At 35.8% G+C, this 23,972-nt stretch overlaps 2 protein-coding genes across 3 annotated transcripts; both read right to left on the bottom strand.

Moving 5' to 3' along the window:
- Positions 1-3,198: 3,198 nt before the first annotated feature.
- LOC111786824 (E3 UFM1-protein ligase 1 homolog) lies at positions 3,199-15,469 on the bottom strand. 2 transcript variants are annotated; one of them, XM_023667046.2, is made up of 21 exons: positions 15,203-15,467; positions 14,554-14,865; positions 14,208-14,474; positions 13,855-13,902; positions 12,951-13,016; positions 12,751-12,854; positions 12,376-12,469; positions 12,236-12,292; positions 11,248-11,686; positions 11,005-11,159; positions 10,787-10,852; positions 10,628-10,696; positions 10,443-10,535; positions 10,229-10,294; positions 8,659-8,705; positions 8,505-8,568; positions 6,532-6,609; positions 6,373-6,435; positions 4,176-4,268; positions 3,552-3,740; positions 3,199-3,469 (listed from the first exon to the last, which is right to left on the bottom strand). In XM_023667046.2, the coding sequence occupies exons 1-20, from the start codon at positions 15,374-15,376 to the stop codon at positions 3,621-3,623; spliced, it is 2,475 nt and encodes an 824-aa protein (XP_023522814.2). In that variant the 5' UTR covers positions 15,377-15,467; the 3' UTR covers positions 3,199-3,469; positions 3,552-3,620. The 2 variants fall into 2 exon arrangements, with proteins under 2 accessions (XP_023522814.2, XP_086977638.1); XM_087121512.1 differs by lacking the exons at positions 3,199-3,469; positions 3,552-3,740 and adding an exon at positions 4,521-5,408 and having other exon boundaries at positions 15,203-15,469.
- A 2,023-nt stretch (positions 15,470-17,492) lies between these two features.
- LOC111786769 (ATP-dependent Clp protease ATP-binding subunit ClpA homolog CD4B, chloroplastic) lies at positions 17,493-23,844 on the bottom strand. Its single transcript, XM_087121823.1, has 9 exons — positions 23,069-23,844; positions 22,257-22,372; positions 22,045-22,167; positions 21,770-21,955; positions 20,397-20,612; positions 19,681-19,898; positions 19,262-19,337; positions 19,089-19,178; positions 17,493-18,877 (listed from the first exon to the last, which is right to left on the bottom strand). Exons 1-9 carry the CDS (start codon positions 23,631-23,633, stop codon positions 17,696-17,698), a joined length of 2,772 nt encoding a protein of 923 aa, XP_086977949.1. The 5' UTR covers positions 23,634-23,844; the 3' UTR covers positions 17,493-17,695.
- Between the last annotated feature and the right edge of the window lie 128 nt (positions 23,845-23,972).

Here is a 23,972-nt window from a genome sequence, read left to right as displayed (position 1 = left end):
TTTTCTTTTCTTACGAAATTTTCTGTTCGATTTAAGGGTGTTTGATGACCTGAAAAATCTGATCAACCTAATCCTATCAGTACGGTCTTTTGTGTTGGGTTATGAACTTATTTAAGTTTGAGTTGAATTGAGTTGATTCATGGTTTCTCTCCAACTTAATTAAGTTGAACGAAATCAACCCAAATTTATTCGAAAACATATATTTTTTTTTAATTAGGATATAATTTATGTGTATACATATATTTATTTATTTATTATTTTCATAATTACTTACTTTTTACTATAAATCTTGAATGAGACTTTTATTCCGACCGTTCTTTGACCCTTCGCCTTTGGGAAAGGATGTTTTATTGTCCCTTTTGTGATCTTTTAGGTACTCTTGTTCTCACCGTTTGCTTCGGTTCATAGTTGTAAGAGGTTCATATCGACCGAGTTTATACTATTTTAAAGATTATCATTACATTCATGCTAGTAAAAAAAAATCATGAAATTAACTTATTTAACTTCATATTCAAACTAACATTTGAGAAATAAATGAAAGGGAATCGTTATAAATACGCAAAACTTTCATCCCATTTCAAGAAATTATAAGTTTAAAATAAATAAAACGCAATTCCAAAACAAACTAAAAACTAGCAAACCCCATTGCCCGACCCATATGTTTTTCTCGATAAAAAACTAAATTTTAAAAAGTTGAGTATTTACTAAGTAATCTCTCGATGAGTTTAGACATGCATGTACACGTAGTAAAAATAATACAACATGCATTGTTAGATCTAAATCTGAATCATATAAATATAACATTTCTTTTCAGTTGATAGTTAACCAATGATTTGAAATGTACCATCGTTAGAGCTGAATGCTATAGACAGTGTGTTAGTACAGTAAGGTAACCCAGAACCATTTATTTGTGGTACCATAGTCAATGAAGCCGAAATCCACACCCATTATAACTACTCATTAAATTAAATAGTTAATTGCCACAATCAACATGTCATTTAGACACATGTATGAGGTTCCGATCATTTTGGTCTCATTGAGCTTTCAGGTCTCCTATGCTACTGGGATATGTTACTGCACTAACACGCATAGTTTGATAGACGCCTTTCATGTGTACTTCAAATGATTTAGCGTAATTTGGCAACTACAATACGAAGCGATCGATAAATAACATTGTATAAGTATGGTAATATCACATCAAGATCGACAACCAAATAGAGATAATCCAAATAATAATAATAATAAAAGAAAACTCATCAATCCATCTTCCTTAGTTGTTGACAATCAAATAGAATTTAAATCTCTTTAATTAAATCCCATTTCCCCATTTTCATTTTGCATTGTAAAAATCTCTAAAACCCTATCACCGTCGCCGGAATCTCTTCGCCGACGATGGCCTCCGTCTGCATATCAGAATGCGTCGACAACGTCTGCGTCGTCCCGGGCGGCCGGCCGACCCACGTGAACCTGCAGCGGTGTCCGGAGGAGGAGAACGACTCTGCAGAGAGAGAACGCCGCCGCCCACGGCCGAGAGGGGCTCGCCGGCAAATGTATCTGAGGAGCTACACCTTTTCTAGAGAGGACGCCGTCGCCCCTAAGGGTACAACTCAGCATTGCCTTGGGAAGCTCAGGTCACTTCGGAAGCCGGAGGAGATCCGTGAAGGCCTGAGGAAGAGGAGAAGCCGCTGTTTCGCCGTTGCTAGGGCCGCCGCCAAGCAGGCTTCTTCCGGTGGTGCGTTGCTGTCCATGTTTCGACGGTTGGTTTGTTGTGGCGGCCGGTAAGGAATGGTGATTTGTGGAATCCAATGTTTTGGTTACATTTTTGTTTTCTTAGTTTTTCTCGACAGTTGTTTGGTTGTTTGGAAAAACTATGAAAATTAATAAATATCGTTACAATAATTGGTTTCTTTGTTTATATGTACATATTTTATGCATTCTTGTAGCATATTATAATTATCTAATTATTACTTCATAAATGAATTTTCAAATTAAGTTTTCCAATCAGTGAATGCTAAAAGAGAGTTACAGTGTCACATGTAAAAATGAAACTCATAGATGACCGAGATAATTAGAGATTCTACACATTTTAGTAGTTGCTCCATAGACACATAGCTCCATGAATCCATACATCTGGATTAGAAAAGAATCAGTAGAAAATAAAAGAATTGTAATTCATCGGTATAGTTCTCAAAACAAATAAAAAGAAAACGAATAAAAACCATAGAATCAGAGCTAAACTTATAAGTGAATTAGCATTTTTTTTTCAAATTTTGTAAGTGATTTTCTTACCCCATATTCATAGCTAGTGTCCTTTGGCTTTCCAAAGCTAGCAGATATTGTCCCCTCAAAACTTTAAAACGCGTCTGCCAGGAAAGGTTTCCACACCTTTGTAAATGGTGGCTTGTTCTCCTTCCCAACCAATGTGGGACATCACAATCCACCCCCCTTCGGGGGCCCTCGCTAGCACTCTTTCCTTCCTCCCATCGATGTGGGACCATCCTCAAATCCACCCCCTTTGAGGCCCATTGTCCTTACTGGCATACCGCCTCGTGTCTACCTCTCTTTGGGGAACAATGAGAAGGCTGACACATAGTCCGATATCTGGCTCTAATACCATTTGTAACGCTCCAGATCCACCGCTAGTCGATATTGTCCTCTTTGGGCTTTCCCTTTTGAGCTTCCCCTCAAGGCTTGGGGTTTGGGCTTTCCCTTTCGGGATTCCCCTCAAGACTTTAAAATGTCTGCTAGGAGAAGGTTTCCATGCTAGGGGAGGTTTCCAAGCCCTTATAAATGGTGGTAGAGAGGTTTTCACACTCTTATAAACAGTGACTTATTCTCCTCCCCAACCAATGTGGACATCACACATATCATTTTAAAATAAACTAAATAACATTATTTTATTAAATCAAATAATTGTAGATTTTGTTCTAAAAAATAATAAATTTTATTCCTTTACAAGTATTTATGTCAATCTAAAGGATTTTAAAATACTACTTTTTTTAATATAGGTATTAATTCTTTTCCAAGTATAAAAATTTGAATAAGTAAATAAAATTAAATATTTAAATTAATTAAAATTAGCATTGGAGTTCATGTCCATTAGAATATGTAAACGTAATTCAAAACTTCATCGTAATCCATCATTAATCTCCTGTTTAAAGCAGCCCCATAATCAGTAGAATCTTTGCAATAATTAAATTTTCATAAACTTCACTTTTAAATGTATTAGCTTCTAAAATAGAGTATAATGTCATCAGTGTATTCACATGAAAATCTCCTGTTTATGGCCTTGTTTAAAAAGCTATGGCGTTTATTCAGAGTTTTTACCAAATAGGCGAGCGAGTGATCAACCACATCATGATGGCCAATTCCAATCATTTCTCGAGTTGATATGCGTAAATCGTTTCGTCCTAAAATTATGTCAAGAGAATTAACTGTTTGATGATATGTTGCTACCCAAGCTGCTCACCTGCACATTGTTAGGAGATAAAGAATTTGAAGTTTTATGTAGCCTGATTCCATTTCAAAGAGTGCTAGGCTAGAGAACTTACTGAAAATTGCATACATGAACTGCAAGACTCGGATCGTATGATATCGTTATGCAGAGAAAACCAGGCCTTTTAAGTGCTGGGTTTCGGCTCTCCAGAAGCTCCCTTCTGGACAAGGCCTTTAAGTGCTGGAATTTGACTCTCCAGAAATTCCCTTTTGGTCAATATTCTGTCGGATGAACAGTCGTCTTCCTGAAAAATTACATGTGCAGAAACATCTGTTAGTGCTTGCTTTTGCAAATGAGTTCTATCCAAGGTCAAAAGAAACGTAAATGGCTTCCTGTTTTAAGAGTATGAAAAAAATATCAACTGAAAATGAAGATAATCGGATCTTAATGTTATCTTTACAAAATTATTCACCTAATTGCATATTTTAATGACATAAGATCTCGCCTACAAAGCTATGGCTAGAAAAGAAATACAAAACCAAACTTACATATTATTCAATGCATATTCTTCAATCTAGCTAGATTTGGAACGTCAGGATGTTAAGTACAATGTTGGATGCAGACACATTAGTGAATCTAAAGACTTCATTCTTCCTAGTTCACGATGAAATTTTTTTGTTCTCTTTGCTCAAATCTAGACATCGTAAATCAATAATGAGAGAAGGAAAATTTCACTTACATCACCGGCAGCAGCTGAAATAAGCGATAGAAGGGTCACTGTTGCAGTTTGGTAATCTGATAAGATCTTCCATGCTGAATCATCCAGTTTATCCTGAAATTTAGCACATAACTTCAGAGAGCTGCAGACCTCAGTAGACCCCGCATGCAATTTAGTGATTTTATTAACAAATTAAACTGGCCTATCAAAAAGGGGAATGCAGGTTTCACGAGTCCAACAGCGCATGTAAGAACTGAACTTAAAGTCATATTTTTACAAAACAAATACTTTGAATGATGGTAAAAGGAAACAGCAGCAGCTTGGCAGCCTTGATAATAAGATGGATTTTGTTCATTCTCTCCTCACCAAAGGTTCTGGAATTTGCAGCGGGAGATGCAGTGCATCATTGAGCAATCACTAGTAATCATCCTCTCCTGATTAATTTTCATGCGTAATTCACCTTCACCTTCGTAACAAATTATTTTGTCCATTATAGACCGAGCATTATTAATATAAGGTAAGGGAGAAGTGATATTCTGAGGATTCTGTTCATGCTGACTTAAAAACTCATTACCAGTCATCATAAGTCAGATTGCCCCATTGTTAAAGTTTCAGATGAAAATCAACCATCCAGAATTGATATTCTGTTACCGGATAAATTCTCCTCACTAATCAAGAATTGACGTATGTTCCAGGAGTCCGTCAGAATGCTTAATTTTTCATTGTTGGTCTATTCCTAGTTTTCACGAGGTTTGGGAGATAGTTCTGAAGGAGTTAGCTAGCTTTTTTTTTTTTACTTGAGGTTTGGGGAGGTCATTTATATTGCTGGTGCTTTTGTTTGGATGCTCATGAAAATTTGATAGGGGAGCTTCAGTTTCTTCTAGCCCGGTTCATTATGTCCATTCTCCAATGCATTTGTTTAAGGTATCTTTTTGGATTATGCCAGAAATTTGAAGTTCTTTGGGAGTTTCCACTTTTGGTTGACTCAGTCCTGCATTTGCTTAGAATCTATTATAATAAGTTGAAGATAGTGAAAACTTCAACTCAGTTTGGATAGCTTTGTGGTTGGTTAGTTGTCTCTAGCTCAGTTCATCTCTTGGTTTGTTTGATTTGTTTCCGCAAGATTACGATACTTATCATGGTGTTCTGTCTCCAGGCCTTTGCTCTTCTATGTTATGTCTTTACTTCGGATGCCTTGTTATCACTGTTTTCTGTATTCCCTCCCTCTTGGAGTTGTATCTTTTGAGCATTAGTCTATCAATGAAAAGTTTTGTTTGTTGTTAAAAAAAATTTAAGGTAAGCTTGACCTTCAACAAATTCATGCTGATAAGAATTCTCTCAAATTCAATCGAATTTATTTGAAGGGAGCATCTATCCATGATTCCTTGAAAGTTGCATGCTAGCTAACATTCAGTAGAGGAAGGAAATAAATAAGGAAAAAACCTATAGAACCGTAGGTTTCCAAAATACATCCTAATCTAGCTAAATTCATTCTAAAAATAGTGAAGGCTTCTGTACCAAAAAAAACCCGTCAACACAATTTTTTTTTTTTTCCTAGTAGGCAAAAACAATTATGGTTTTCAAAACAACACAAATTCAAAAGCTTGAGACTAGTCTAGAGTTCGAACCACCTTTCAGCACCTTATGGTTGATATTTCTTTAAACCAAACCTACAAAATTGCAGCAACTAATTTGAAAATATTAAGTACCTAAACCTACAAAATTGCAGCAACTAATTTGAAAATATTAAGTACCTAAACACAAACCTATGCTAGCAGAATGATTAAAGAAAAGATTTTAACCCTTAAAGGTCCAATTACTTGTAGTCATTTTGTCCTATCTTTTATATTATAGTGTGTTACGTTACCAAAGGGAAAGACCTCAGATCTGCCTCTCAAAAGTGTAATTCCAGGAGTTAAATCAAACTTATTCTCCATTTCAAGCATAAAAACTTCATTTTCTTAGCCCCAACTCTAGAGTCTGCAAATGATAGTTCCTGCAGCAAAGACCAATGACACCCATAGCCAGTATAGTAATATTTCTGTCTCGCTCTCTTCTAAACCAGACTCTAAATAGCTTACCTAATGAACATATGAGCATGATTAGAAACTTTATTTGCTCCACAATTACTCTCATACAAAAACATTTGGCTGTTACACTAATCAGGAGATAAGATTTAATTATCATCTTTCTTTCATCAAGTTTTATAAAAACATACCTTCAACCGAGAAATAGCAAAAGAGATTGCCCTTCCAGGAGCTTGAAGAGCTTTATGATGAATCTATCACAAGAAATCCAGATCAACAAGCCAAAAGGCAAAGAACATTATGAGCGGGTACAATAAAATTAATTCAATTAATAGTTAAGCTTCACAAACCTGTATGTAGAGAAGGGAAACAACTTTCGGTAGAAGAGCAATTGGATCCATTTCGGCAGAAACTTGAGAGGTCAAGTCCTGGAAATTAATGAACAAAAAAGAAAAAAAAAAAAATAGTGAGTGGTTCTATAAAACTAAGGACCTTCAAATTTCAGTTTAATGCACCGCAGCATGCATGAGCATGTGCATAATGGCTATAAAATATTAAAACTAGAAAAGGATAAAGAACTATACGTTGGAGGTATTTCATATTTTCAACCTGCCGTGGACTTGGGCAAGTTTTTGTATATAGTATCTTTGACCTTCATCTAGGCAGCAACAATGCAACCTAAGCAAGAAATCTAATGTAGCAAAAATCAATACAAGAAAGCCTACTTGACCCAAGGCCTTGGGGACAAGTCTTATTTTTCCTTTTCATTCATTTTTCTCTCATGTTTCTTTTTCACATTGCCTCCTCCAGAAGAGTCATTGTTTCTGAACCACCCACCCCGCATCAGAGGGATTTCAACTCACCAAGCTCCTCCAGGGGTAGGAAGCTCCTGTGTTAGAAGCAATATCTTTTTGCTATTCTTCAAAATAATGTTCAGCACAAAAAAATCTAAGGTTCCAGATCGGTGCCATCGAACATGGGCATCTTCACTTTTTTTAAAGCACCATTCAACAACCTCACCCATGCTCTTACCACAGCGTTCTTTTTCGGGTATGTTTCCAGAAGTTTCCCCCAATTCCAACTTTTGATCATTACTTTGTATCCTTCACGATCTAATGGTACAATTCTTTTTTATGGGCAGTTACTTCATGAAGCAACAACAATGTTTGTGTCATGTTTTCCCTGTGCCCTTCAATGGCTTGTTCCAATCTAGGTAAACGTTGAAGACTTTCACTCATCTCTCCAATTTCCTTCTCAATAGCCTCAAATCTCTCATCCACCTTTCCCATAATTTCTTTTATCTTCCTTGTTCCCAGTTCAAACTGTTTGAAATCTCTCATCAATTCACTAAATTCACAGAAAATTTAACACATAACATTCAAGAGGGTCATCAATCTCTCTGCATAACATCAAGAAACCGCACAAAATACAAGATACACCCGTCTTTACAAGAATAAAGCATATAAACAAAAGCAACCTAGTTATCCCTAATTCAAAATACCCAACAAAGAAACTAACTAAAAGTAACACTCTTAAATGTTCGAAACAACCACAAGTCCCTTTTTTCCCTTCCTTGAATAAACCTTTTGGATTGGATGTCTAACATATATCCTCACAAATCTTATGTTTAGGGACACTTTTGAAGACTTAAAAGGAAAGTTGGATTTAATTAAAACCCCACCCAAGAAGATCCACTTGGCCCAAGGTTTCTCAAATTGTTTTCCTCCTTTCTCAAATATCTTCCCTTCATTTCCTAGTAAATTTTTTCTGTTAGCTTTATTTCCTTTCTTGTACAACAATCTTTCCGTAAGTCAAGGTTGCAACATTGTATGTTTGTGAATTGAAGAAGCTTAACATTCCATCGGAAAAAGCATCTAAAGATAATTTCTTAATGAGGCAACATAGATTATAAACATAAAGTTTTCAAAAAATCCCTCACTCTTTAAGTCAAGTTTGCCTGACAAGCTTTCAGAACTAGGTTTCCACAGGGAATAGAAAACATTCATTACTAGCTTGATGAAGAATGTTGGGCAATAGCCCATTTTAATAACTTATTATGAATATTGTACAGTTGTCTTTCTTACCTAAGCTGTTTAGGAGATTCTTTTTATTATTGTTATTAGTTATAGATTTATCTTTCCTTAATTATCGACTTCTGTCCTAAACTAAAATTTGAAGTCCCAGTTACTTAAGAACCACTGTTGCATTTAGATTATGAATCAAATCATATTTTAGGAAAAACATGAGTAAATGACAACCTTGCTTCGTAAATGCAAGTCTGTAAGTTTCAAACTTCGGAATTCATAAAATCAAAATTTCTTACCTTACGATAGGAATGCAAAAGAGTCCTCTCCAATTTCTTGTCAAGTTTTTTCACGATCATTCCACTAAACCAAATGCAGATTCACATGTTCAGCGCAGTGCAATAGTGAGTTATGTTCTTAGGGACGTAATTACTAAATAAATAGGACGGCTACCTCTCTTCTGCTAAATCCTCCAGTGCATTTATGAAGGTGTCCATCAGCTGTTACATAGAACACTAAAATTCTGGGTCATAACATTCACAGACATTATCCTTCCAAATTATTATTAGACAATTAGTACTTCAATTCTAGAATACACTAGGTCCTTTCAGAGATATGTTGCATTGAACAGCTAAGCTTTATCTACAATTACGACTACAATAACTGGAACCAATATCATGCTGAAAAGTCAAAATAATGACAACATAAATCCAAACAATGTAGCAACTTTAAGTACAAATAAAAAAAGCTTTCAGGAAGAAACTTGAAAAAAAAAAACATTGATTGAAAATATGAACGAATAATAGAAATATGGTGGTAAAATTTATTTACTCATAAAATGTAAATTGAACTTAGGTTAAACTGAATATTCAGTGTATGCACTGAATGAATTTTCCATAAAATAAAGTACAAAGAAATGAACACCATGAATCCGATTGAAAATGAAGATTAAAATTGATTTAAATTCTTAAAAAAGAAAAAAGAAATTAAATGAAAACTTGTATCTCAATGTTCTCTAACAAACAAAAAAAATCAAGTGAAAAAAGTGAGTTTGATATTACACAACAACAGAAAAATGTAATGTTCAATTTGAAAGTTTGGAGATCTTGGTGGGCTATTGTGGTGTCAAATCTGTAAACACAAGACAAGATAAGATGGAAAAAAAAAAAAAAGACAGACCAGCACCTTGATAATCAATCTAGGATTACTTAAATTCATATAGGTATTAGGACTTCAATTTCATAAGCCTTGACAAAAAAAAAAAAAAAAATGGTCATATACTAGAAAACTCTGTAAATTGGATTTAAACTATTGTTGTTGTTTTTTTCTTTTTTCTTTCTTTTTTTCTTTCTTTTTTTTTTTTTTTTTTTTTTTTTTTTTTTTTTTTTTTTTGAGAAACTATACTTTCATTGAAAAAAAAAATAAAGAAAACAAATATTGTAACTAAAATAGTCGATTAAGAAAGAAATAGGAGTGCTGGAAAGATAACGTGATTTTCTTAATAAAGAAACCAAATTTCATAAATGGAAGTACAAAAGAACAAAAAAACGCAGACCCTAAACATTTAGGGTTGTTCAGGATTGAAAAAGCAACTCCAATTGATACAGATTAAAGCAGCACACACAGACACACACATATATAATTCAATAACATATAGGGGTGGGATTCAAACCCTTTGACTTTTTTTGTCAAAAATATGCATTAATCAATTGTCCAGATTAGCAATGCAACATGTTCTATTATTCATTGATGGATTATCTTCTGCATCAAATTGTTGAAGAAACAACCCTAACTAATATTTTTAATTGCGTACTAACTCTAACTAGCAATACCTTTGAAGGGAAGTAAAAATAGAGAAATAGAGCATATGGAAGCAGAAATATGAAATATTGTCTGTCGAACAGTTTTCCGAAGTACGAAGGCAATTGAAAAACATTATCATTATCAACAACAGTTTCCTTTAAGGGAAAAAATATGATTACATGCACAAAAAGCACTATCCTCTTAATAATCGATGACTTACCTTCCCTTCCAAAGCTTCAGCTACAGTAACAGCCTTACTTGACAGAGATCCAGGAAAGCTCTTGGCCTAAAATGCAAAGATACACAATTACAACTGTGAGCATATCACTTTTTGGAAACAAGGCCAAGTTTTTTAGAGGTTTCAAAAGAAAGAAAAACCATGATAATTCATCCTTTTTTTAACAGTTATATCATGTAAAGCTTTTTTTCCATACAATTGTAGTTCTTTCTCCAGTACTAAGTGAGACTGGTTCAGAGTTCTGCAATTCGGCAACTTCAATTCCATTCTTCAACTTGTTGTGCAAATCCTACATTAGAAATTCATAGTACAAATAATCATTATCCCATCATTCACTCTGGATTCAATTTGTACTATAAAAAGAAAAATATATAACTTCACCAAGTTATGAAAAAGCATATCCACAATCGGTGCAGCTGTTGTTCTTAGCAAATGCCGGTGCAAAATGACCTGTAAAGCATTACCAAATATCTCTTTTGTGTTTATACCCAGTTCACATGTACATCTTTTCAAAAATTGTTTACCAAACGTTTTACTTACAGATATTGACTGGTCATCTTCAAATAAATCTAAAGCTTTTCCATATAGCTGCAAATTTAAGAAAGACTGCACAGGAAAACGCAAGCTTAGCAATACAGTTTCTTCTGGGTAGGTTTTCAATAATATATCATAAGCTTCTTAAACTTATTACCCACTAAAAACAGAATGAATGCAATGTTCAAATCACCACCAACATAGAGTAATATAACTGTATTTACCTCATCAAGTTTCTGTTGGGTATTGTCAAGTAAGCGTTTCATTTTCTCTGCATTTTCTGAAAATAATGTCTTCCTCCTCTCTCTCCATGAATTGTTCAGCATAGGTCTAAGATGATTTACCAGAGGTTGGAGGATTATTGCAGGATCATCTATGCCTATTATAATTTAGTATGTCAGAATAAGAACTACGATGTATGCAAATTATTATAAAATATTGAATTCCACTCAAAACAAGTTTACAACCATGTTCCTCAAGATCAGGTATCAGTGTCTTGATCTTCTCAATAACCCATTCTTCAGTAGGGTAATAAATATCATTCTCTTTGGTTTTAACTGACTCCTTTTTACCCCCTGCTTTAGTCTCTGCCACTTGCACAGAGGATGAAGCCTTAGCTTTCCTCTGGTTTTTCTTGGATTTAGTTGAAGGTTCCTGATCATCCAGAGCACTTTCAGCAGCTGTAGATTGAGTATTTCCAGTTGATTTACCCTTCTTTTTCTTTGACCTTTTCTCCATAATCTCTCCAGTTCTACCGCTATTATTTCCCATTTCAATTGACTCAGAAAACATGCTTGGATCAGTTTGAAATTTACTACTGCTTAGTGAATCTCCAGAAAAGGTGCCTATAGAAGATCCTGGGACATTTATGGTCTCCATCTCTTTCTCCATGCGAGCATACAGATCCTGGTTTATACAAATACAAGATTGTTTAATAAACCAATTTAAAGAGTGAAATTAGGTTCAAGAGTTCTTTCAATGTTCCGCATGAGTTTTATGTTACTTCTCACAAATCATTATCCATTATCTACTTGGAAATTTGATCACTTATTTCAAATAATACTGTGATATGGCTACAAATTCAAACTTCTAATATTGTACAAGAGAGAGATAAGAGGCAAAGGAGAGAATATAGGTCAAATCAAAGTCTGATGACAAGATCTACAATGCCACGCACAAGACATGCAAAATGGTCAATAAAGTCCATTCAACAATCAACCTCACAAGTTAACATGTAAAAACCACAACCTTGCCCCCCTCCCGCTCCGAACTCTCCAAGCACCTTACCAGCATGAAACCTAGCCATCCTGACAAGACTAGTTGACTGATTGTATGCTAGTACACAACTAGCATCTAGTAATGAACTACAACTCAAATTCAAAGAAGATGGAAGGAATCCGTAGGTTCTTTTTATGAAACTGAATGACAACAAAATTATATAATAAAAAGGCATACCTTGATAAAAATATTGCTGAATATAAATGAATCACCAAATATGAGAGCATCATTAGACTGCAAAGCAAGATGAACAAGGCAGTCTTAAAATTCCCCGTGTCATTAAATGAGCAATAACACAACTTTGCAATTATACTCACCTTTAAAGAAACCCGAACAGATGGGCATGATAACAAAACTTTAGATGCATCTTGGGGCTCAAATGATGAAGGAAGTACAAGAAGAGAATTGGTCCTGCAACATTAGAAAATAAATGTAGGGAAAGCATTGCAAACACTATTCTGAGTATTGATATAAGAACATGCGCACAATTGTTTGCATAAAAGGTAAATTACTCATTTATGAATGAGTTGTGATTAAAAGGAAAGTCTATCGTAAAACATTCCTACCAAGTTCCGGTCATCTTTCAGTATTTAAAGATCTAAGCAATATTTTAAAATGAAATAAGTTCCAATTCTTTATGAACAACATATACAAAAGGCGAGCTAACTATATTACAACAAGATAATCCTTACCAGCTACCACGCTCAAGGATATCCTCAACAGTAGAATCCAACATTTCAACTATTGAAGGGTGAATGAATGTAGTACTTAAAGGTATGCCATCAGGATATCTGGACTAGAATCAAGCAAGATCTCTATCACAAGTTTATGATGTAAGCACAGAAATTCCATTATTTTAATGCACAAAATCAAGATAAAAGAAATAAAATACCTGCAAGAACTGAATGGGGTTGGGAACTCCAAGTTTTCGCAGAAACTCATAGCTAATAATGGAATTCTGTATAAAAATAAAGAAATAGCATAAATTAGAACATAGTATTACTGAGGCAAAATATTTCCAGAAGCACTTCAAGGCCCCAACTTCTCCAGTTACAGCCACAATTATTTCTTGCAAAAGTGCCAATGGTTCTAGACGAAAATGAGATGCTGTACTTTTTTCTATTTTTTGGATAAAAATGAAAAACTCACGTTACATACAACTTCCTTTTTTTTTTTCTTTTTTTTTCTTTTTTTTTCATTTTGCGTCACAATGCGGAGGTGGAGAGAGAAAAAGAAAGCAGAGAGCATGAGAAGAAAAAAATGAAAGCAAAATATTAATAAGAACTCAACTAATACATAAAATAGTATTTGTATCATGCATTACAGCACCTATATTTTAAAGATTAGGATACTGGACGATGATAATATACGTACATATCTTAGTAGGATTTATGTATACTTGTGATAAATAATATTAGGCACTTGACTGACTATAAAATGTGTATAATCTCTACACATGCGTATTTAAATTAAGAATAACAAACATTTTATCAATATCATAAAATTACAAAAAAGGAAAGGAAAGATGAAGGCATCTTCCCACGCCAATGCTAAAAGAAGTTATAAAATGGTTATCTACTGGACCTAAACTAAGGAGAGCAATTAAAGATATTCATATAGAAGCATGGATGAAAATCAAATCTTTTACATACGCTTCATCATTCAGAGTATCATGAAGAAAGCCAATGATTACTTTTAAATGATTTTGATAAACAAACTTAATTCTATAAATGAGAAAGAAATCCATGTTCGTAATTCCACAACATAAACACAGAAGAATGATATGAGTTCCATACCTGTGAAAAGAAAGAGTCTACACATTCTTTTTGAGCAATGGAAAATATCTGCATTATGGTTTCACATTAAACCGAACAACTACATTAGCTTTTAGAAGATAAATGAAGAACTAAGAAAATCTATAACTGCTGCCATATCTATTCTCTTATAAACCCAAATTCTTTCCCTTTCCTCTCCTTTGCCAACACTCTGAGAGCCCTCTCTTTGTTTTTGTTTTGTTTTTTTTTTTTCCCTATTATAATTACAAATAACTACTATGATCAGTAGAAAATAATCTGAACTGCAAATAAGCATTTGACAAGAAGAAAAAGAACTGCAAATAAGCACAAATTGAAAGTTAAAGGTCGCATACATTTGGTGTCCAATGAACACCTGCACGAAGTGATCCAAGAATCTCATTTTCCTTCACAAGTCCATTAAAAAGAGACTGGAAGAATGAAGCATCAACGGCTATACCACTAGCTCCATTAATTCCTTGCAAGAGTTGCTGTAAAGAGCTCCATATTACAGTTAAATTTGTAGGAACAGTAATAGCTCTGGTAGCACCGCGAACCATGGCAGAAACCCGTGCAACATATGCTGGGGTATACAGCTGACCACCTTCAAGCCTACCTTTTACCTAAATCAACAAAATCACAGTGAAACACTTTCCTCCTTACACTAAATTTGGCTGATCATGATAGTTGAGAAGAAATTACCAGCGTCCCAAGCCGTTGATCCAACATGGATGCAAGCAATTCTGAACCAACTTGTAACTCTGCAGCAATTTCAGCCAAAGCAATTTGACTAGATTCCTGAAGCCGCTCATTTATTTCTTCTGCCACAGAATCCCAATAAGATTGAGATATTATTTCCCCTTGAATCAACATAAGTCGTGGATCATCAGATATGATCTGTTCGGCTTGCTTCTCGACATAGTATAGATCCACACCAATAGTATCCGCAAGATCTATCAAAGAAATGCGTCCTAACTTCTCAATCTCAGCCAATATTTCACGCCTTAGGTGCTCCTGTTGTATTAAAAGGCATTAGAACAACAAAAGCTGCAGCTCATAATGCACTGGTATTGAGCTAAAATAAATTACAAAATGACATCCTAAGTCCATACTGCCATATATCCTACATTTCAAGAACTGGGCTTCTTGCAGGGCGGGGGCAAAAACAAACCAAACAGCTTAAAATCGAACCCTTTGAAGAAGTTAACAAAGTTTCAATTATATTCATCAGTTCAACAGAATCATATATATATATATATATATATATCGGGAATTAAATTGTTTGTCTTAGGCGATTAACAAGTAAATGATTGAAGAAATTATCTGCGATTAGAGAAATACACAATCGTACAGGAGTGATGTATTCTTTGCCAGTGACGGTGTGAAGGAGCTCAAAATCAAGGATACGAAGCTCTTGAAGCTTTTGGACCAATTCAACGACGTTTCTTTCCGATAATCGAATGCTTGATTTCGCTTGTTGCGCGAATTCGAACTGTCTCTGAAGTTCCAGCAATTCATCGTCCATGTTGGCTTTGGGATTACGGAGCGCACCAGAAATCGAGCCAAGCACACAGACAAAGGGAGCTCGACAAGGGAATTGAAATTGAATTTTGGGATACTTTTTCAATATCTATAATATTTGTAATTAATTAATTAATTAAAACACTTCTTTATAAATTTAAATATTAATTTTTTAAAAATAAAATAAATATTACTCTGGTCTTCGATACATTATTTTATAATAATATATTAATCAAAATGGTTAATTGACTAATTAAACCATTATACTTTAAGAAGCTATCAGTAAATGAATTTAGTATATTTACTGTGTAACTAATATGTTTTATAAACCATATACAAATTCTAAAATATATCAATTTACTATAATAATTAGAGATGTCTATAGGGTGGAGCGGAGACGAGAGTCACCTATTTCATTCTCTATCTCTGCGAAATTTCTCATTTATTTTTGTGGGGATCGGAACGGGATTCCTGTAATTTTTTTTAGAATAATATGAGTGAAGACAAATTATGCTGGAATGACTAGCCTAATTTGGACACTTTATAAATTTTTAAATGAAACTCATAAACATAAATATGTTATAAATGGAAGTAAATAGGAATGGAAGTTCAAGAGATGAAACCCATCTATATCATCAAGATCATCTAACAAAGTCAAAAATATCAACAAATGAAACATCTTTTCCTTTAAAAATCTCGATAAAATTTTGTTCATGAGTCAAAGTGACTTGAAAGTAGTAACATCTTCATATTGAATCCAATCAAGCCTTTCTAATTTAGAAAATTCTGAATCCTACAAGGTTGGTATAGGTTTGAGCAATGACATAATCCCTAATTTAGAAATGATCATTTCATTTAATATAAATTTGATTCAAGAGTTTATAAACGGGTTCCTTAAACTGAATGTTGACTTGGCTGAAAAGGAAGAGACGTTCATTGAAGGAACTTAATCGTTGGTCGAGAGACTCAATAACTTTTTTCCTCTTGATTCGTTTATATTTCTTTTAGATTCTTGACATTTCAAACTCAAACTTTGTGAAAGGACATATACGGAAACTTTGAACTTTATTTTTGAATCCATGATAAGGTAAAGGTTGGGTCATTACTCGACCAATTTATTCCTCAAATTGTTGCCAAAACTCAAACCTTAATCTTCTCAACTGATGGGATCAATTATAATGTTTTGGCCGACTCCCATGGGGTCAATCTCGGAAGTCCCGTCCTTGTTCAACACTTGTGGAGGTTGATCCCTCAAGCTTGACTAACTTTCGAGATCACTTCTTGGACTTTGGTCTTTTACTCTCGGTGGGTTTCAGCCTATTTCGCCCCAACAATTGTCCCCTATTCTTGAATTTGACACTACAAGATTTGCCTAATTGAGAGTTAAAGTATCTTCTTCGCGCTTTTAGGCTTGTCGTGGAAACTTATATAAGTTTATTTCCCATTGATATGGCTTCCCTTGGCATTTCATCACCCCTTTTAGAAAGGGACATCCATGAGAAACTTATTCAATCCATTTTCATCTGAGTTCATTTTTTTCCTCTCAAATTTTTTCAATTCTATGGCAAACGTTTTTCTCCTTTTCCAACACCCTTTTATTACGTGGAGTGACTTTGAAACTAATCAGCTCAGTTCATAGCACCTCTTGAACTCTTAACTTTAATTCGCAGAGACATAGTACTCTTGGTCGCGATGGGTGTTTCTACTTAGACCGCCGAAGATAGGTTGGTCTTTTTAGTTTAGATCGAATTTAAGACAATGGATGGATTCTTATCCCTTACTCTATCAAAACTATCCCCCAGGATTGTCATCACGTACTCCACACAGACTCAACCCCATACACTCCATAACATCATCATGGGGCATCGAGTCATCCTCATCATCTAGGTCGATGGAGTGCAAGACAAATGAACAGCCCAAAACCCTTTCTATGTGAAATGTGTTGTTCATATGACGGTTGAAAGAAGAATGGTGAGAAGTGCCATAGTGAAAATTTGATGCTCAGGAATGCAATCTGGATGATCTTTAAGGCATTGTTATTTTATTCTAACAAAGTCTGCGAAGTCAATGCCAATCCTCGCAGTGGAAATAGCCATTCATTTGTGAAATACAACGTGGAAGAAGAGAAGTAATAAATCAATTACACACTTCCAGATCCACTACACCAGCCGTGGCCATCCATCCAGTTAGAATTATAGACTATACAAGTACAATCCATGAGATAATAAGATGGAAATACATTTCATTTCGTAACTGGTAAAATAATATGATAAGATAGTTATTATAATCTCTATCAAATAAAATGTGCATATACCTTTACACGTTACACAGGGATAGCATCCGCCAAAGACTCGGGAGCAGCTCCACTGCTACCGTTGAGCACTGTCACGTTTCCTTCTGAATCAACATCCACAATTACTGAGTCCCCCTCCTTGATCTCCCTTGCTAGCATCTTCTCGGCCATGCTGTCCTCCAAGAGTCTCATGATTGCCCTTCTCAATGGTCTCGCACCGTAGCTTGGGTTGTATCCTTCATCAACCACCCTGTCTCTAAATCTCTCTGTCACTTGAAGTTCAATTTCTTTTACTTTTAATCTTTCGAATACCTCCTTCAGCATTATGTCTGAGATCTCCTTCACCTCCAGTTTTGTGAGCTGACGGAACACAATCATCTCGTCCAACCTGTTCAAAAACTCTGGCCTGAAGTATTGTTTCAGTTCCTCCGTCACCAAGCTCTTGATACGGTTATAGCTACTATCCTTCTCGTCGTAATCAAGGTCGAACCCTATTCTGCGGCCTCCCTTCTCTATTACACTGCTTCCCACGTTTGATGTCATAATCAGAAGTGTATTCTTGAAGTCTACTGTTCTGCCCTTGCTGTCTGTCAACCTTCCATCCTCTAGAATTTGAAGCATCATGTTGAACACATCAGGATGAGCCTTTTCAATCTCGTCAAAGAGCACCACTGTGTAAGGACGACGACGAACGGCCTCTGTTAACTGACCGCCCTCTGTGTAACCAACATAACCAGGGGGCGAACCAATGAGCTTGGAGACAGTATGCCTTTCCATAAATTCACTCATGTCAAGACGAATCATTGCTTCTTCAGAGCCAAAATAGTATGCGGCCAATGCTTTTGCTAACTCAGATTTACCAACCCCAGTTGGCCCAGAAAATATAAAGCTTGCAATGGGACGATTGGGATTCTTGAGTCCAACACGAGCTCGGCGTATCGCACGGCTGATGGCTACAACTGCTTCATCTTGACCAATGACTCTCTTATGGAGAGTCTCTTCCATTTTGAGGAGGCGGTCAGATTCATCTGTAGATACTTTCTCAACAGGAATGCCAGTCCAGGAGGAGACAATATGCTGGATATCAACTTCGGTCACAACGGGGCCTACGTCTCCTGCCTCACTTTCTGCCTTGCTCATCTCCTTGCCCTTGTCTATTAGAGCAGAGATCTTAGTCTTCAGTTCCATTTCTCTATCACGAAATTCTCCAGCCTGTTTTAAGTAAAAGTTAACTAAAATTTCATTCACTATAGTTCTATCAAATTCTAAAATGGCAAGGCAAAGACCAAATATTTGGATATTGCTCCCACTTGATCATTCATTGAAAAACCCAGAAAAAAGAGCACCAACATGCAGTTTCAGCAAACTAAACCATAAGATGCTGAGAATAACAGGGGAGAAAAATTAGAAAGAACAGAATTACCTTCTCGAAATCTTGACTTCGAACAGCCTCATTCTTCTCCTTTGTAATCTGCCTGAGCTCTTTCTCAAGCTCCCTAGCTTCCTCAGGTAGCTGCAAATAAAATTAAAAAATGTAACAAAATTGTGTAGGAACACAAGGGGATTGGAGAAATTGCAAGGATGATGAGAACATACCTGAGCATGACGAAGGCGAACTCGGGAACCTGCTTCATCAATCAAATCAATTGCCTTATCAGGCAAGAATCGATCACTGCAATTTTACAGTTATCCATCAATACACATCTTCCACAAACTGATCACGAAAGCAACTACAATCTTACCTAACTATATCGGAGCACAGACATGAAAAGGCAATCCATCAATTACACAAGTCAATACTATCATGATGTATAGAAATGTGAAGGCAATAATTTTGAACACGTTATCATGCTTATCTAATCTATTCAGAGACGTGGACTTCATCAATGCTATCAAATCTTTATAAAACCAAAACAGTCGATAATGAAGGGGGTAGAACTAGTGGATATTAAACATCACATAGCTTTTCTTTCTTCAATTAGCTAAATACTTTCTTGCAAACCAATGAATCATACCTGATGTACTGGTATGACAGCTGCGCAGCAGCTTCTAATGCTTCATCTGTGTAACGAAGTTTGTGGTGGATTTCATAGCGCTCTCTAAGGCCTTTCAAAATCTGTATGGTTTCATCCACAGATGGTTCCGGCACTTTGACCGGCTGAAATCGCCTTTCTAAGGCTGGGTCTTTTTCAATGTGTTTTCTGTATTCATCCAGAGTTGTAGCTCCAATGCACTGCAAAAGTAGAGAACCAGATAATTCAGTAACACTAGGAGTAAGGAATAAAGACGTCTAGATTTACAAGCAACATTTAAGGATAACAATGATTGAAAACTACCGGCATGTATTGTTAAAAACTCATAAGCATTTGAAGATTTAGTCATTTAAAGCTCTTTGGTAGAAAGGAAAAGCTAGAGATCTTTAAAGGTGTGCCAGTGGTGCTTTTACGTGGCTCATATGGTAAAGAAACCACAAAAATTTCACAAGAAAGAGAAATCCATATATTGTTTCTGTGACCTTATCAATAAAATGACCTCGTGTTGATGTGTCCTTCACAAATAATTGTTCAGTAATCACAATTTTTTTTCATAAACCTAGAGTGGAAGACCTTCATGCAATAGCTTTCTTTTCTGGGACCCCAGCCTCTTAAGCTGTTTTGGCCTTCTTTGTTGTTTCCTTTTTTTTTTTTTTTTTTTTTTTTTTTTCTGTGAATTATATGGTCTCGAAGATTACCTGCAGTTCACCCCTAGCAAGGGCTGGTTTTAATATGTTTGCTGCATCAATAGCTCCTTCTGCAGCCCCTGCTCCAATTAATGTATGCACCTCATCAATAAAAAGGATAATCTCATCACTTTGTTTTATTTCCTCCATCAATTTCTTCAATCTTTCCTCAAACTCTCCACGATATTTTGTGCCAGCAACAAGAAGGCCCATATCCAAGGTTATAACCTGCACAGCAGAAAATTTTAAATAATTACTTCAATAAATATACGATTCCAAACAATTGCCAGAGCTTGCTGACCAGCAGAACTAAAGACCATTTTAATTCAAGTAAAGCCATATAAAAAGGCCTACGGTGTTTCTGGTACTTGTCACCATAACAAAGTGCAGCTTACTGCTTAAATATAATTATGGCTTGTATGAATGTATGATAAGATAGTTAATTACATAAGCGTGAATCACCTTTTTCTATAAAGAATGCAAGATACCATTCAGCATGTGGCTTCATGGAAATTGCATAAAAATTTATAATATTGAGAAAATAATATGAATATCATACTAGAAATATTACGATCACAGGTTTAGAATTTAGATATTTGATCAAAAAATTACCATCAAGAAAATAAAATCTAAGGTATTCGCTAAAAAGGCTGAATAGACTAAATAATAATATTGTAAAAAAAAAAAACACTTTCCAACAATCACGGCAAGACTTCTAACAGTAGCATCAAATCAGTATATAGGCAAATGAGTGGCAACAAAAAGAGGGGCTAGATGTCCTAACCCTACAAAAGGACAACTAATATCATGAAAAGGTAGTACAATTTATCATAATCTAAAATATGTTTAGTGTTTAAAGACCACCAAAGGATCTCTACAGTACGTAACACCCATGTTAGTTACTGAAAGTATACTGTTTTTATTCCCAACTCTTTAGGCTTGTACTGGGTAACTCTAACATTGTACCATCCCCAGACAAATGTTTCCTACACCACAAAGTAAATCGATCATATAAGGGAGTAAAGCTATACAAATAAAAGTTCGAAGACATGATTTACTCTTTTCCCAGTTTCTTAATTAGCACCACTTTTCCCAGCTCTAAACTAAAAAGTGCACCATGCGAGAAACTGCAAGAAGACACCAATACAGGCTCACAGAATAAATAAAACCCAATGCCACACCCTTTCTCTAGCCCTATTATTATCTAACTTCCTAAAGTTCCTTCTTTTCCAAATTTCCAAGAGAAGAAAGCATGGCTGGAAGCAATAAAGGTTGCTGTTTTAACATCAAGGACACCAACAATTGATGTTCAACACATAACGAGGTATTTCATTGAATTCTAAGAGAAGGGGCTAGTAAGAGTAAAGAAATAATAATAAATTAACCTTCTTCCCTTCTATTGTTTCAGGAACGTCCCCATTAGCAATCCTTTGAGCCAGACCTTCAGCAATAGCAGTTTTCCCAACACCAGGTTCACCAATGAGGCAAGGATTATTTTTTGTCCGCCGACCCAGAATCTGGGTGACACGTTCTATTTGCTGCTGCCTACCAACAACAGGATCCAGTTTACCCTATAGACAAGAAACAGATATTAGAACCTGCGTTTACAGGAAGAAACAACTCCTTGTCTAGCGACACAGAAAATATATTTCCAAAGTACCTCCTCTGCCAGCTTGGTTAAGTTTGTTCCATACTCTTCCAGAGTTGGCATTTTGTTCCCACTGGTCCCTCCTCCAACACCAGCACCAACAGCCTCCGTGCTCTCACCCACCATTCGAATAACCTGTTCACTCAATTTATAAATTGTGATGCTAAAGTTAAAATGTTTGCCTCAGATAAACTAAATGTATAATGTCAGGACGAAATTCTTGCCTGAGTCCGAATGTTGGTGGGATCAGCACCTAAATTTTCAAGAACACGAGCTGCAACACCCTCACCTTCACGAAGTAGTCCTAGAAGCAAGTGCTCTGACCCAATATAATTGTGGCCTGAAAAATTCATGCAAGTTTAGTAGTCAATACAATGTTAAGAAATCCAACAACATTCAGCAAACAAAAACACAAACACAGAGACAAGCCCCTTCAGACTTTTAAGAGGTTAAATTATGATTCTTGTCTCATAACAGGCCTAATTTGTCCGAAATTTTTGTATAAACTTGCTAAAAAAATTATCAGCCAGTTTGAACATCAAGACCAAACGCAAGGGACTAAATTAAAACATTTTAAACAACATGAAATAAATTAGAAAAATAAATGGTTATATATTTTGCGGGAAAAAAATATGGTGAAATGTGTAAATTTTACCAGTTGAAAATGAAATTAGATATTACTATGAAAATGCTAACCAAGCATAATACCAATATCATGCTTCAAATGACATCCATCCAAGGAGGTATCAAGCCACACCCTAATACTTCATCGAAAGATTATTAGTGCTCCAACACCACCTCTCGCATACAACTTCGGAGAAAAGAAGAATTTTAACAAGCATTCTAGTTTTGGACACAGGACATCTTAAGTTAAACACCCACCAAATATTCAAGCCCTTAATTACCACAAAGATGCGCTAGATGGTGAAGCTCGTGTTATATGAAGAAACAAGACTATTAAGAAAATTACTACCGATAACAATTCAGGGAGGAATCTTTTTCATTTTCCAGGGGCAGGGGGGAAGAGAAGTATTACCGAGTTGGCGAGCTTCCTCAAGAGAAAGTTCCAAAACACGCTTTGCACGAGGAGTGAATGGAATTTCGACAGCAACAAATCCACTGCCCCGACCAATTATCTTCTCCACCTCCACACGTGCATCTTTAAGATTAATTCCCATAGATTTAAGAACCTTAGCAGCAATACCCGTGCCTTCGCCAATAAGCCCCAAAAGGATCTGCTCTGTGCCAACAAAATTATGGCCAAGCCGCCTCGCTTCCTCCTGGGCAAGCATAATTACTTTAATTGCCTTTTCAGTGAACCTCTCAAACATGGCTCTTGGAACACATCTGCTAGCCTTTCCTCCCCTAGAAGAAATCGCAATGGCAATCTTCGAATGAAAATCTTGTCCATTTTTCAAGATATTATCCAACGAATTAGACCCCCTAAGTCCAGAGAAGCTTCTTAACCTCAAACCAGGCACATGTACACTAGACATCATTTTAACGGCCCGTTTACCGCTTCCTGATCCTCTTACAGGAGGACCCTTTCTTCCACCAACCAAACCAGGAACATTCGTCGATTGAACCAAAATTCCAGCCATGATGTCCACAAAGTATCAGCTTTTAGAAAGAGAGAGATTTATTCGGAGCCTGAGAGGAGCTGCTGCTAGCTAGATAATAATAATCCACGGCCACCGCCTTTAACGTGGATACACGGGAGATAGGAAACAGCGGCCGCCCACCAGGAGCCGGTGCCGGATGGGTGATCGCGACTCGTGAGAGAGAACGAGATTGAATCGGAGTTAGGGCTATCCAAGATTTAGGAATCAATATCTTTATTTCTATCCTTTTCTTTTCCGTTTTTTATAAGGATCGGGCTGTATAAGTCGGTAAAATTGTTGGGCTAGTGGGCTTCTGGTGGCTGGGCTTTAAAATTAAAT

This window comes from Cucurbita pepo, chromosome 2 (assembly GCF_057944985.1).
Source record: "Cucurbita pepo subsp. pepo isolate OVF chromosome 2, ASM5794498v1, whole genome shotgun sequence".
Taxonomy (NCBI): Eukaryota; Viridiplantae; Streptophyta; class Magnoliopsida; order Cucurbitales; family Cucurbitaceae; genus Cucurbita; species Cucurbita pepo.
This window is presented reverse-complemented; position numbering and strand designations above follow the sequence as displayed.